At 35.5% G+C, this 12,999-nt stretch overlaps 1 protein-coding gene and 1 pseudogene across 50 annotated transcripts in view; both read right to left on the bottom strand.

Annotated features, from left to right (window-relative positions):
• CLASP2 (cytoplasmic linker associated protein 2) overlaps nucleotides 1-12,999 on the bottom strand; it is a 140,940-nt gene that overhangs the window by 48,431 nt on the left and 79,510 nt on the right. For 20 of the 50 annotated variants that reach the window (XM_019727691.2, XM_074312660.1, XM_074312669.1 and 17 more), the window contains 5 exons: nucleotides 7,330-7,353; nucleotides 5,596-5,613; nucleotides 3,406-3,507; nucleotides 3,225-3,251; nucleotides 400-426 (listed from right to left, as the gene is read on the bottom strand). In XM_019727691.2, the coding sequence (XP_019583250.2) occupies nucleotides 400-426; nucleotides 3,225-3,251; nucleotides 3,406-3,507; nucleotides 5,596-5,613; nucleotides 7,330-7,353 (198 nt within the window). The remainder of the gene's footprint in view (nucleotides 1-399; nucleotides 427-3,224; nucleotides 3,252-3,405; nucleotides 3,508-5,595; nucleotides 5,614-7,329; nucleotides 7,354-12,999) is intronic. The other 30 variants (XM_074312672.1, XM_074312667.1, XM_074312675.1 and 27 more) reach the window with 6 other exon arrangements.
• LOC109445362 (small ribosomal subunit protein uS11) lies at nucleotides 12,066-12,728 on the bottom strand (annotated as a pseudogene).

The raw sequence follows: 12,999 nt of genomic DNA, 5'->3' as shown, positions 1-12,999 counted from the left end.
TTCTAAGAAAACCACAGAGTTGATGAAAAGGGGCATAATGTACCTAGGGAATAGCATGCTGGAAAATAATCTGCAAAACTTGAAATTAGATACCTAATTTCTTTTGTGTTGCCTAAAGTTTTCAAATTACCATTTTATACTTTTTATGAAATATTTTCAAGGCATTACTAAAGCTCCTTTGCTTTTGAATGTTTATAGCTGGGGAATCAACTTGGATAATTTTACAAATCCAGGGTTTTGGTAATAAAAGACAGGCCAAAGAAAACTCCTAACTGGCAATATGGCTAAAAAATGATGGAATATTATATATTAAGAGTTTCTGCTGAATAGAACCCATTCTTGATCATGAAAATAGGTGATCAAACAATACATGGACACATAAAGTCTATAGATTCTTACCACCAATGGTATTAGCAGATTGTGATCCTGAACAAGTGTAAAGGCAGAATTAGGGGAAGGATTATAATCCAGGAAGAGGGAAGGAGCAGATTTAAAATGGATGGCAGATGGAAATAAGAAAGCTTTAGTCAGTTCTTAGAAAATAAAAGACCCTAAAGCAAAACAAAACAAAATAAAAACAAAAAGCTTTAAAAAGAAATCCCCAAACCATAGATGTCTGTAACAAAAGCAGTAAGTACATTTAGTAATTTTTACAGCTAATAAACTGAAATGAGACACTCATGTACAAAGCAGATGAAATGAAGTTCCAAAAATAAGTGTAAATTCTTCAGCTTTTCTTCTGATGGCCTAAAATCTAAATCATTAAATGTTTAAGTTTTTATTATTTAAACATTTAATTTAAACCTACAAGTAAGGAAGAACTACAACATCAACTATAGAAGAACTTCAACTATAGCTGAAGAAAAAGCACACACAAAAAGCTACAAATTTTATCTTTCTTAAAACACAGAAAAAAAAAACCACAAATGGCAGATGGGTTATGTGGGGAGACAATGTTTCTGACAGGCTGTACAAACATTTGTACACAACCAGTCACTATCAACAACAACAAAAAAGACACAATCCTTACATAAGTATAAATCTGGAAGTCTCTCCACTTGGTCTGCTTTTATTTATTTTGGTTAGCCATCAGAACACACTTGCTTTGATCCAAGAGTTTTGGGTGTTTTTTTTTTTTTTTTTTTCTCTAAATGATGATATAAAAATATGGAAAGTCCATGCAAACCCTAATGGATTACTTTACAGCAAAGTGAAGATGGAGATCACAGCAATATTTCTATGCGAATATACTGTAAAGAAACTTGCATCAAATTATATAGGGCCACAATATCTTTTTTCAAAAGAATTTGGAATGGAACATATAGTCATTCAAATAAATAAGCAAGCAAGCAAAGAAAAACCTCTCCATATGATTTAAAACCTACGTGACTGTATAGTGGGGGGAATGCCTCCTAATCTTAAAATCTTACTTAGGCCTAAAGGCCTATCATTATGTTCTCATATTTTAGGAAAGGATTTGAAGTATTGTGGATTGGGTTTCAAAGTAAAAAATCAAATGTAAAAAAATTATGCTATATTCCACTGAAGTGACCCGTAGTTACAACATACCTGAGAGAGGTCCTTAAGTAATATACTGAAAAACCAAAACCAAGCACTTTGAATCTTTGCCATGATGTTTTAAATTTCCTAACCTCACCATTATTTATTTTTTGCTTCCTGAAGGTCATAAGAATAAACAAGGTACAGAAGTACGCAACAGAAGTATAAATCTCAATTGACAATAAGAATAACGAGGACAATTTTATCTGCTAAAATATATAGTGTTTACTCTGGGCCCAGGCACTGTCTTAGTGTCTTAAATATACTACATCATTCAATCCTCACAACAATCCTATGAGATTATCCTCTTCATTTTACAGATGAGTATACAGAAATAGAACTTTAAAAAATCTGGAAGAGCCATGACTCAAATCTGAGCAGCATGGCTCTCAAGTTTGTTATTTACATCAATACTTCTCAATCTTTTCTTTAACACAAATCACTTGGTGATCTTTGTTCAAAACTGAATTCAGTAGATCTGTGGTGGCATGAGATTGTGCATTTCTAACTAGCTCCCATGATGCTGCTGCTGGGCTGGGCACTACATTTGGAGAAGCAAGGCTCTATACTACTATACTGCATTGCTAAAGAGTAAGTTACTTTAAAAATACACAGTATCAGGGAAGAATGTGACATGACCTATTTCTATTTTGGTTGGGAGAAGAGCCTCTACCCAGACAAATAATCCTCAATTTGCAAACCACTTTTCCTGAGCATTTCTACTTATTTTTTTGGACTCTTAGTGAGTGCCCCCATCATTACTCTGTCTGGAGTTTTTTGGCTTTGGAAAGAGGAGAAGAGGAGAATCTCGAAGGTGGGACTTATGTAATCACCACCCTGGCCTTCTCTAAGCACAGCTGTCTTTCCCCTGATTCCAAGATTCAGAAATCAAGTTAAAACACACAAATTGAGCATTGATATCTTGATAAATCACCGAAACATCAGTGGAAGATAGTTAAATCTTTCTTTCCAAAACAGCCAAGTATGTAGAATAACCCGAGAATCACTTCCCTAGGAAAAAAATCCTGTTTTTACAGATAAGAGATAATGAAAATCTCTTGATAAAGAAGGAATGGGAACAAACTCCTTTAAATTAATAAATGCCATAAGTGTATGTGTTACTATTCTGAAATGTGTAGAAATGGATCATACATTTTATCTAGACCTCAAAATAGTGCTTTTTAATAACCGGGCATATGGAGAAACTCACCTTCTAATGAAATAGAAAAAATATATTTTAAATTTAACAAGGAATACAGCAGAACTGGTCATTTTGTTTTCTCACTATGAATCAGCATATGGCTGCCAAAAATCTAGCTGTATTCTAATAGATTTTGGGGAGATTATAAAGATACCACAAAGCTGTCCTTGAATAGCATTAGCTAGATGTCATTTGTTGCTAAAACATGGTAAATTTTTTGCCCCTATAAAGCATAATTTTCCATATTTGCAAGTTTCTGAGTAGACTGTGAAAACCTTAATGCTAAGAGATTATGCTATTTAAAATATCTCCATGCAAAAGTTTGTATAGCAGATGAAGTTTGTCTTTCTAAGTGGCAGATATCAATGATGCAGCCTAATAACACACCAAAGACAAGACAACACTCACTCAAAAAAATTCCAAAACATGCACAACTGACCCAAAACATTGAAAAAAAAAATACCTTCATTTTTGTCAGGTGATGATGAACCTAAAGTATAGAACAAGAACTCAGTATGTAGCTTGTCTTTTTAAAATTAGCTTTGTCTTTATCCACTGGTCAATCTCCTAACACACAATATACAAGCAACACACTTATCTATCCTAACATATTACAAATACAGGAGAACTGAGGCAATACATACGCTGTGACTGAGACACCATTTTTGTTCGACTTCTTCCTCTAGAATCTGCCTTGGCATTTCCCATGCCAGCAAGTGGTGCTGAAAGCTTTGCTCTTACCCGACCTGAAGAAAAAAGTTATTTACATAATTAAAGATATTTTTCTACAATAATATTCAGTAATGGGGGGGAAAATTCTCACTACAATTTTCTAATTGGTGTGCTTTTCAAGTATTAAATTCTATAATCATGTCACCATTACTTACAGGTTATATTTCCCTTAAAATTTTAAAAATACATACTGCTGTTTACATGTTGCACCATAAACTAACTTTCCTTTAAGGGTAAAAGTAAAGTCAAATTAAAAGATTTCCATTCTCAGTTTGATTAGTCCAGTGGAGCTACAATTAAAATAATTACTATAGGCATGCCACTTGTTTCTTAATTGGTAATTCCAATTTTAAAATTTCAGTATCAATGAAATTTATTCTCAAATCCAGCGTGTAGTTTTAAACATAAACCTAACCTTAGGAACAACCTAAACAATCCTTTTTACTGAAAATGTACTTCTAAAGGAATTTGCAAGAAGAGATAAAATATTTCTTTTTATCCTGTGCTAAACATCGGATTACTACAGATGTATATGGACACGTTTACCATTCTCTTCCCCCAACCAACCAATTTCATTTATAAAATGATTTTAGAAATAACCTATCACATAAGAGTTGGCACTTCTGTCAACACATTTCCTTCTCTACCTTCCAGTTGCATTCCTTTCTCCTCTACCACTGCCTCATCCCCGCTCCACAAACCAAGCCATAAACGAGATAACACTTATCAAAGTCTTTAAGTAAACTGCCATTAGTAAAAACAAAAATATATTACTAGCAGGTACTTTGGTATTCTTAAGCATCAGTCTCAAGCACTATCAAGTCAGAACGAATACAAAACAATCATAAAGAAGGGCTCAGAATCCTTTTTGTTAAAAGGTACAATTTGCAGGGCCATCACAATATACTAACTAGCCTGATATGGCTACGTGAGTCAGGAAAAAAAAATATCCCGAAGAATAACGAGTAGTTAGGAAATTAAAAACTTAAAAAAAATTAAGAAACTACAAAATTAAAATCGAGTAAGAACTGGAAATAAAACAAAAGCAAAATCAGAAGTATAGCGGGTAGAATCCTAAAATTCTATCAACTTCTTCAAGGTCCCCAGTAAGCCCACAGTTCAGACCTTTCAGCCTTTTAGAGTCTTTCTAGAATAGAACACAATGTTCTCCTGACTAAGAAGTAAAACAGAAAGACAAAATTATTATTTTTGAAATGGAGAATTTATCTTTTATAAGAAATTAGGGTAAGTTAAGTATTTTGATATTTCCATTCTATTTTACAATGCCACAGTGACAGAAACCATTTTTATAGAGTATTCCAACTTAAAACCTAAAATATGAAAATACTTCAAATATGTCAGAGTAAATATGAGATATCAAAGTACAAGTTAAAACTACTTGGTTTTGTATCACAAGAAAGTGTCACACCCACGCAAAACTTAGGAGGGAAAAAAGGTGTATCCAACCAGAGGTTTAGTAAGTCAGACTTCAGGCAGGAGAAATATAAAAATTGAATTTTTTTCCTTTCTACTATTTCAAAAGCAATACATATTTTTTAAGTAAACTGGCTCAGTAAAATAAAAATATATCTAGCAAGTTTTTTGTAATCTCACATTCAAATCATATATGCAATTTACCCAGTCACTAATTCAAATCAAAGATACATTTAAAAGCTGACTAAATAAATGCATTTAAACACTGATGATATTTAAACTCCATTAATAAAGCAATGATGCACGCTTCCCCAAAGTATAAATGAACTGGCATAAATTAAAAAACAAAACCAAAAAGCATTAATGTCACTATTCAAAAAAATGAAACTATGCGCTAACTTTATATTAGATATTATTATACATGTTAAGCAATTATGTTTTCCCAGCATGAAATGATCCAAGATTCAAAGCAAAACTCCAGAATGAAGAATTAAAAACGAAAAATCCACATACAGAATTAGCAAAACCAAACATAAAATGTAGAGGCTACCACAGCTGGCAAATGATATCGATTTGCAAAGAAATCAGACTATTTTAGTTTTAATTCCTAATAATAAAAATATTAATGTAGAGGTATTTGTGTTACTAGCAAAATGTGTAATTCTTACCATCTTCAGATGCTGTTCCTAAATAAGAGAAATAAAACAATAACATTTCAACAAATTCTGCCAATGCTAATGTTAAGATCTACTTCACGCCTCCCACCCAAGAAGAAAATGAAAGTAAAAACAAAATCTTGTAGTCTGCCTTAAATTAACATTTAAAAGGTTCATTTTGGAAAAAAAAAAAAAAAAAAATTGAAGTAACCTAATGACTCACAACACAAAAAAAGGTTAAAACTAGACAACTGAAAATGGCAAAATTCCATAACATAAACTTTTACCTAAACTTCATACCTAAAATTTGAAGTGGTAAAGAAAATTAGAGAAATTAATCACTCAAGAAAGATGCAACTCTGTCATTACTTCTCTTTGTAGATTTTTATGGATCTTTCCAGAGTTAAGAATACTTTCTGAGCATTTTCAAGTTAGTCCATAAAAAAACTAGAATAACTGATGAACATGGGAACCAAATCCTTGACCTATGCCTTATTAGCCCAGTATTTTTATCAAAGCATTATATATAAAGACTTATCATCCATCAGCTATTTAATCAAGATTTTTGTGTGCTCCCTAACATGTCAATGAAAATGAGTAAAAACACCCAAGTATAAATACCATAACTCACTACTACTAAAGGGCAATAACAGATATGTGTGTGCATATAAAGACATTTTAAAAATATAGGATTGAACATCAGCGAGAGTAACACATCATGTCACACAGGTGAGTCCTCAAAAAGGCTGATTTTTATGACCCAAAGAAGAAAATATTTTGATTTGAAAAAGGAGAACAATTTGTTTTTAAAAGATCCAGAATCTCGGTGTTATAAGTAATATCTAAAGGTTTAAAATACAGAGATTCTCTTTGTGAGCTTTCATTTCATTCATTTTTTAAAATTTATGAAATACATTAAACATCATAGAAGCACACAGACTAATAAAAGTAACACTCATACACCCAACCCAAGATTAAACGTTCCATTTCATCAGAATAGAAGATACACTGATTTCAGAGTTTATGTAATAATTGATAGAAAAACATAATACAGTTCTCCATTTTTCCTAGACCTCATACTGTGGCTTACAGTTTCAGTATCTTCTTATAATTTCTTTAAAAAAGCTTAAATTTCTAGGAAACATTATGGTATCTGATGAAGTGAAAGGAAAGTGTGGGTAATACGCTGTCTGGTATCTGACAAAATACCATACAGATAAAAAATACCATCTTGAACAAAGCAAGAGATAAACTAATCACTTGAATACTGAAATTAAAAAGGCAAAGCTTAATGTAAGTTTCTCTTAAAAGACAGCACCTGTAACTAGTATTTCCCGTTTATAAATAGCCATATGAATCTGTAAAATATGTCATTTGTCTCTCCCTGTTCAAAGTTAGTAAACTAAAGAGTTGAATCAAATGACATGAGATTCCTTTCTATTCTTCTGAGACTAATATTTCAGAGAAAAACTTAAGAAACAAGACTTTCCTAAGAGCTAAGGTAAAAAGATTTAAGATAATTGATTTAACTTACAACAGTGAGTAACCTAGTATTTGAGTAGACTGGGAAACCCCAAAATGTATATGCCTAATCTAAAACTGAAATCAGAATTATGTAGCCATTTTCATGTTAAGATTGCTGTTAAATAAGCACTCTATTTTCAGAAATTAAGAAAATGAACAAAGATATTATATAGAATCCAAGAGCCATAAAAATCTTTAGTAATAGAATTAGGAAGGTCTTACCATCCATCTTGTCAGAAGTATCCTCTTTGATGAAAGCAAGCAAGGAACAGAGGGAAACTTAGTATATTAGAAAGAAATGATTTTGTAAAACCCAGAAAACATTATTTTTAATAAGACAGAATCCATAGCACAGATATATATGAAACTTGTTTTCAACTAAAACAAATTCCTGACTGTCTCCCATGACACCCAACTTCCTCTTCAGAATAAAGTTTTAAAGGATAAACTTCAAAATACTCAATGATATTCCCGTTGCCAAAGGATTCCGTACTTTAGTGAAGGAAAAAACCCCAGTGGCAACTGCTTTAAGGAACGTACTGAGTTAAATATTGAAAGATTACAGTAAGAACAATTTTCAGATGACTTTGAAATCTAATCTCAAGCATAGATCTCTCTCCTGAATTCTATACCACTGTATTTCAATGCCACTAGTGTGTGTGTGTGTGTGTGTGTGATTATACACTATGCCTCCTGAACACCTCCAGTTTGACGTTTCACAAGGACTTCAAATTCAAAATGCATAGAAGTCAACAAACTTTTTAATTGCTCATCCTTTAGGAACCTATCAATAGACAGAGCGGAACCTACCAAAAGATGAGTATAAAAGCATATACCTCTGGATCTCTAGCACCTAGCAGGGTGCCTGGCAAAACCTAAGTGCTCACTGAAGTGTTCGCTGAAAAACCACAGATTACTCCCTCTGACCCATAAATGTTCAGCCATGATAAGCATGGCTCAAAATAGAAGAAAAGCGAGAGTACACCAGTCACGTGTATATAAGAAAGCTGAGGGGGGAAGGATTGGGGAAGGAGGGAGGAAGGATGAGGGGGTAGAGAGGGAGAAGGAGGGGTGAAGAAAGGAGGAAAGGAGAAAGAGAATGAGAAAATCCATTATCTAAGTCCTAGAAAGAGCCACAGGAAAGTTGCTCATTGCCTCTGAATGTGAACCTGGGCCAGATGGAGAAAGGAGGACAGAGGGACACCTTTCCCTTCTGTAATGCAGCAAACAAATATGCAACTCAAACTTTAAAGAACCAAAAGAAACAAATTAAGTCAACCTCATGGCATTATTACAGGCTTTCTTATGAAAAAAATACTATGGTTGCAAATTGGTTTTCTAATTCCCATTAAAACATTGTAAATACAGTATTTTTTTCTGGTAATAAAAATAATAGATATTAAATACATTTTTAAGACTCAGGATGAAAAGGGTTTGTTTTTTCCCAACTTAAAAAAAATTAAGATATAATTCATGTACCATCAATTCACACTTTAATAGTACACAATTTGGTGTTATTAATATTCACAAGGTTATACAACCCTCATTACTAATCCCAGGACATTTTTATCACTCCAAAAAGAAATCCTGCATCCATTAGGAGTCACTCCCTATTCTTCTGACTCCCAGCCCCTGGCAACAACTAATTTTACTTTGTTTCTGTGGATTCACCTATTCTAGGTATTTCATATAAATGAAATCAGACAATACGTGGCTGTCTGTGTCTGACTTCATGTTTTCAAGGTCCATCTTATAGCATGCATTAGTACTTCATTTTTAGGTACAGTAGTTCCCCCACCCACCCTTATCTGCAGTTGCCCTTTCCATGGTTTCAGTAACCTGCGGTCAATCAAGGTCTGAAAATGCTACTTGGAAAATTCTAGAAATAAACAATTTATAAGTGTTAAACTGCTCACTGTTCTGAGTGGCACGATGAAACCTCCCATTGTCCCACTCCTTCCTGCGTGAGCCGTGAATCGTCCCTTTTCCAGTGTATCTACACATATATACACTACCCACCTGGTAGCCATCAGTTATCATATCGACTGTCTCAGTATGCAGGGCTTGTGTTCATCACCCTGATTTTACTTAACGGCCTCAAAGCACAAGAGTAGTAATGCTGACAATTCGCACATGCCAAAGAGAAGCCATAAAGTGGCTCCTTTAAGTGAAAAGGTACGTATGTGTAGAAGAAAATAGTACATAATAATGGATTCCTTGAATAATATCCTATTCCACTGCATGGACATAACCTGTTTAAACATTTACCAGCTGATAAACATTTGGGTTGTGCCCACTGTTGCCTATTATGAATAATGTTGCTATGAACATTCATATACACGTTTTTATGAGAACATAGAACGTGATTCATTGTTTTGGGTATACAGCTAGCATCACATGGTAACTCTACATTTAACTTTGAGAAATTGCCAAGTGTTCCCATAATGGCTTCCCTATTTACATTCCCACCAGTAGTTTCACTATATTTCCATTTCTCCATATTGTTGCAGGTAATTGTTATTATCCATTTCTTAAATAATAGCCACCCCAGTGGGTGTGAAGTGGTATCTCATTGTGCTTTTGATTTGCACTTTCCTAATGAATAATGATGTTGAGTATCTTTGTATGTGCTTATTGGCCATTTGCATATGGTCTTTAGAGAACCGTGTACTCAAATCCTTTGCCTATTTTTAAATCAAATTGTCTTTTTGTTACTGAGTTCTAAGAGTTCTTTATATATTTGAGATACAAGCCCCTCATCAGGTATGTGATTTGCAAATGTTTTCTCTCATTCTGTGTGCTGTCTTTTCACTTCCTTAACGGTGCCCTCTGAAGCATAAATGTTTTTAATTTTGAAGAAGTCCAATTTATCTTTTCTTTGGTTGCTTATGTGTTTAATATAGTATCTAAGACCACATTGCTTAATCCCAGGTCAAGAAAATTAAACCTATATTTTCTTCACAGTTTTATAGTTTTTAGTTCTCAGATTTGGGTCTTTGATTCATTTTCAGTTAATTTTTTGGATATGGTGTGAGGTAGAGGGTCCAAATTCATTCCTTGGCATTAGGTTATCCAGTTGTTCCAGCACCACTTGTTGAAAAAACAATTCCTTCCCCAGTGAATGTTTTTGGCACTCCTGTTGAAAATCAACTGACCATAAATAGGTATATGGGTTTATTTCTGGACACTCAGTTCTATTACACTGGTCTATCTATAAAGCTATCCTTATACCAGTCCACACCGACTTGAATACTGTAGCTCTGAAGTAAATTTTGAAATTGAGAAGTGTGAGTCCACCAACTTTGTTCTTTTTCAGAATTGTTTCATCTATTCTGAATCCCTTGCATTTGCATGTGGATTTTAGGATCAACTTGTCAATTTCTATAAAAAGACAGCTGAACTTATGATACGGATTTCATTGAAGGCATAGGTCAATTTGCCATCTTAATATGAAGTCTTTAAGAAGCTGGGTGTCTGCCCATTTATTTAGGTCTTCCTTAATTTCTTTTCACAAGGTGTTGTAGTTTTCAGTATACAAGTGTGAAATTAAAGTCACACACACGCACTTATATACATGTATATGTTTCTACCCTCAGGTTCCTAGCACAGAGCTTCTAAAATTCTTGTAATTTCTTAAGTGATAAGAGTACTAGGAGTACCTTTTGTTCTACTATTTGTCTTTGACCTTGGTACCTGACACAGTGCTCCTAAATCCCTTGGAATTTTCTGGGTAATAGGAGTATTTTTGGTTCTAACGAGGCAATTCCTGGTGGGCTCCTGAACAACTTCAGGATAGGGGCTGGTCACCAGAATGACGAAGCCATGATTAGAAGCTTGGAACTTTCAGTCCCAACCTCCATCCTCTGGGAAGGAGGGAGGGGCTGGAGATTGAGTTAATGACCGATCGATCATACCTGTGTGATGAAGTTTCCATAAAAATCCTAAAAGTACAAGTTCAGAGAGTTTCTGGGTTGATGAACACACCCATGTGCCAGGAGGGAGGCATACTCCAACTCCACGGGGACAAAAGCTCTTGCGCTTGGGACAGTTTTGGACCTCATCCCATGTATCTCTTCATCTGGATCTTCATTTATACCTTTTAATATGCGTTGTAATAAACCAGTAATCTGGTAAGTAGACTGTTTTCCCGAGTCTGCGAGATGCTCTAGCAAATTAATTGAACCTGAGGATGGGGTTATGGGAAGCTCCGATGTATAGCCAACTGGCAGCAGCATAGGTGACAACTTGGATTTCCAATTCATGTCTGAAGTGGGAGTGGGGGGGGGGGGGCACTGAGCCCTTAACCTGTGAGGTCCATTCTAACTACAGTTAGTGTCAGAATTGAACTGAATTGTAGGACACCCAGCAGGTGTAGAAGAATTGCTTGATGTGGAAAACCTACACATCTGGTGTCAGCAGTATTATGAGTATGAGAATAAAGGAGAAACACAGGAGTGGTTTTCCCTAGAGAAGTCTTACGCTGCCTTTGTTATATTGATTCCTAAGTATTTTATTCTTTTTGATGCTATTGTAATTGGAATTGTTTTTGAAATTTGTTTCTGGATTGTTCATTGCTAACATTCAGAAATCAACTGATTTTTGTATATTGAGCTTGTATCCTGCAACCTTGTTGAACTCAATAAGCTCTAGCAGTTTTTTGTGTGGATTCCTTAGGACTTCCTATATGCAAAGTCTATATTTAAGATCATGTAAATAGAGATACTTTTACCTCTTTTCCAATTTGGATACTTTTTATTTCTTTTTCTTGCTGAACTGACCTGTCTAGAACCTCCATAACAATGTTGTTAGGAAGGACAAGAATGGACATCCTTATCTTGTTCCTGATCTTGGGGGAAAGCACCCAGTTTTTCACCACTAAGTATGATGCTAGCTGTGGATTTTTCCTAGTTTGTTGAATATTTTTATCATGAAAGGATGCTGGATTTTGTCAAATGCCATTTTTTTTTTTTTAGCTCATACAAAAGCAATTTATTAACAGAAAACAGAAATTTGAGGAGTCCTGTTCACAGACGGCGACCACGGTGACCCCCCTTCCTGCGGGTGCTGTCGGAGGGGATGGGGGTGACATCCTCAATCCGTCCGATCTTCATTCCCGAGCAGACAAGGGCTCTGAGCGCTGACTGGGCCCCTGGTCCAAGAGTTTTGGTCCTATTTCCTCCCGTGGCCCGGAGTTTGCTGTGGAGAGCAGTGATGCCCAGCTCCTTGCACTCTGGGTTACATCCTGCGCAGCCAACATGGCAGCATATGGAGAAGACTCATCTCGGTCAGCCTTTACCTTCATAACACTAGTTACATGGCAGATGGTTTCCTTGCCAGAAAGATCGGTGACATGTACGAAAGTGTCATTAAGGATGCAAGATGTGGCAGACACCAAATACATTTTTCCTTCAGCTACCTAAGGTCCGAGGCTGACGACCTGTTCTTCCTTTTTTTCCTTCCCCTTGCGAGGTGCCATTTCTGCGTGTCTTCTCCAGACAACGCCACCAGACATTTTTTTATTTTATTTTATTATTTTTTTTTAAAGATCTGATTGGGGAAGGGGAACAGGACTTTATTGGGAACAGTGTGTACTTCCAGGACTTTTTTCCAAGTCAAGTTGTTGTCCTTTCAGTCTTAGTTGTGGCAAGCGCAGCTCAGCTCCAAGTCCAGTTGCTGTTGCTAGTTGCAGGGGGTGCAGCCCACCATCCCTTGCGGGAGTCGAACCAGCAACCTTGTTGTTGAGAGGACACGCTCCAACTGACTGAGTCATCCCGAAGCTCAGCCGCAGCTCAGCTCAGGTGCCGTGTTCAATCTTAGTTGCAGGGGGCGGCCATCCCTTACGGGACTCCAGGAGTTGAACTGGCAACCTTGTGGTTGAGAGCCCACTGGCCC

Source organism: Rhinolophus sinicus, linkage group LG10 (assembly GCF_036562045.2).
Source record: "Rhinolophus sinicus isolate RSC01 linkage group LG10, ASM3656204v1, whole genome shotgun sequence".
Taxonomy (NCBI): Eukaryota; Metazoa; Chordata; class Mammalia; order Chiroptera; family Rhinolophidae; genus Rhinolophus; species Rhinolophus sinicus.
The sequence above is the reverse complement of the archived record's forward strand: the minus strand, read 5'-3'. Positions and strand labels throughout refer to the sequence as shown.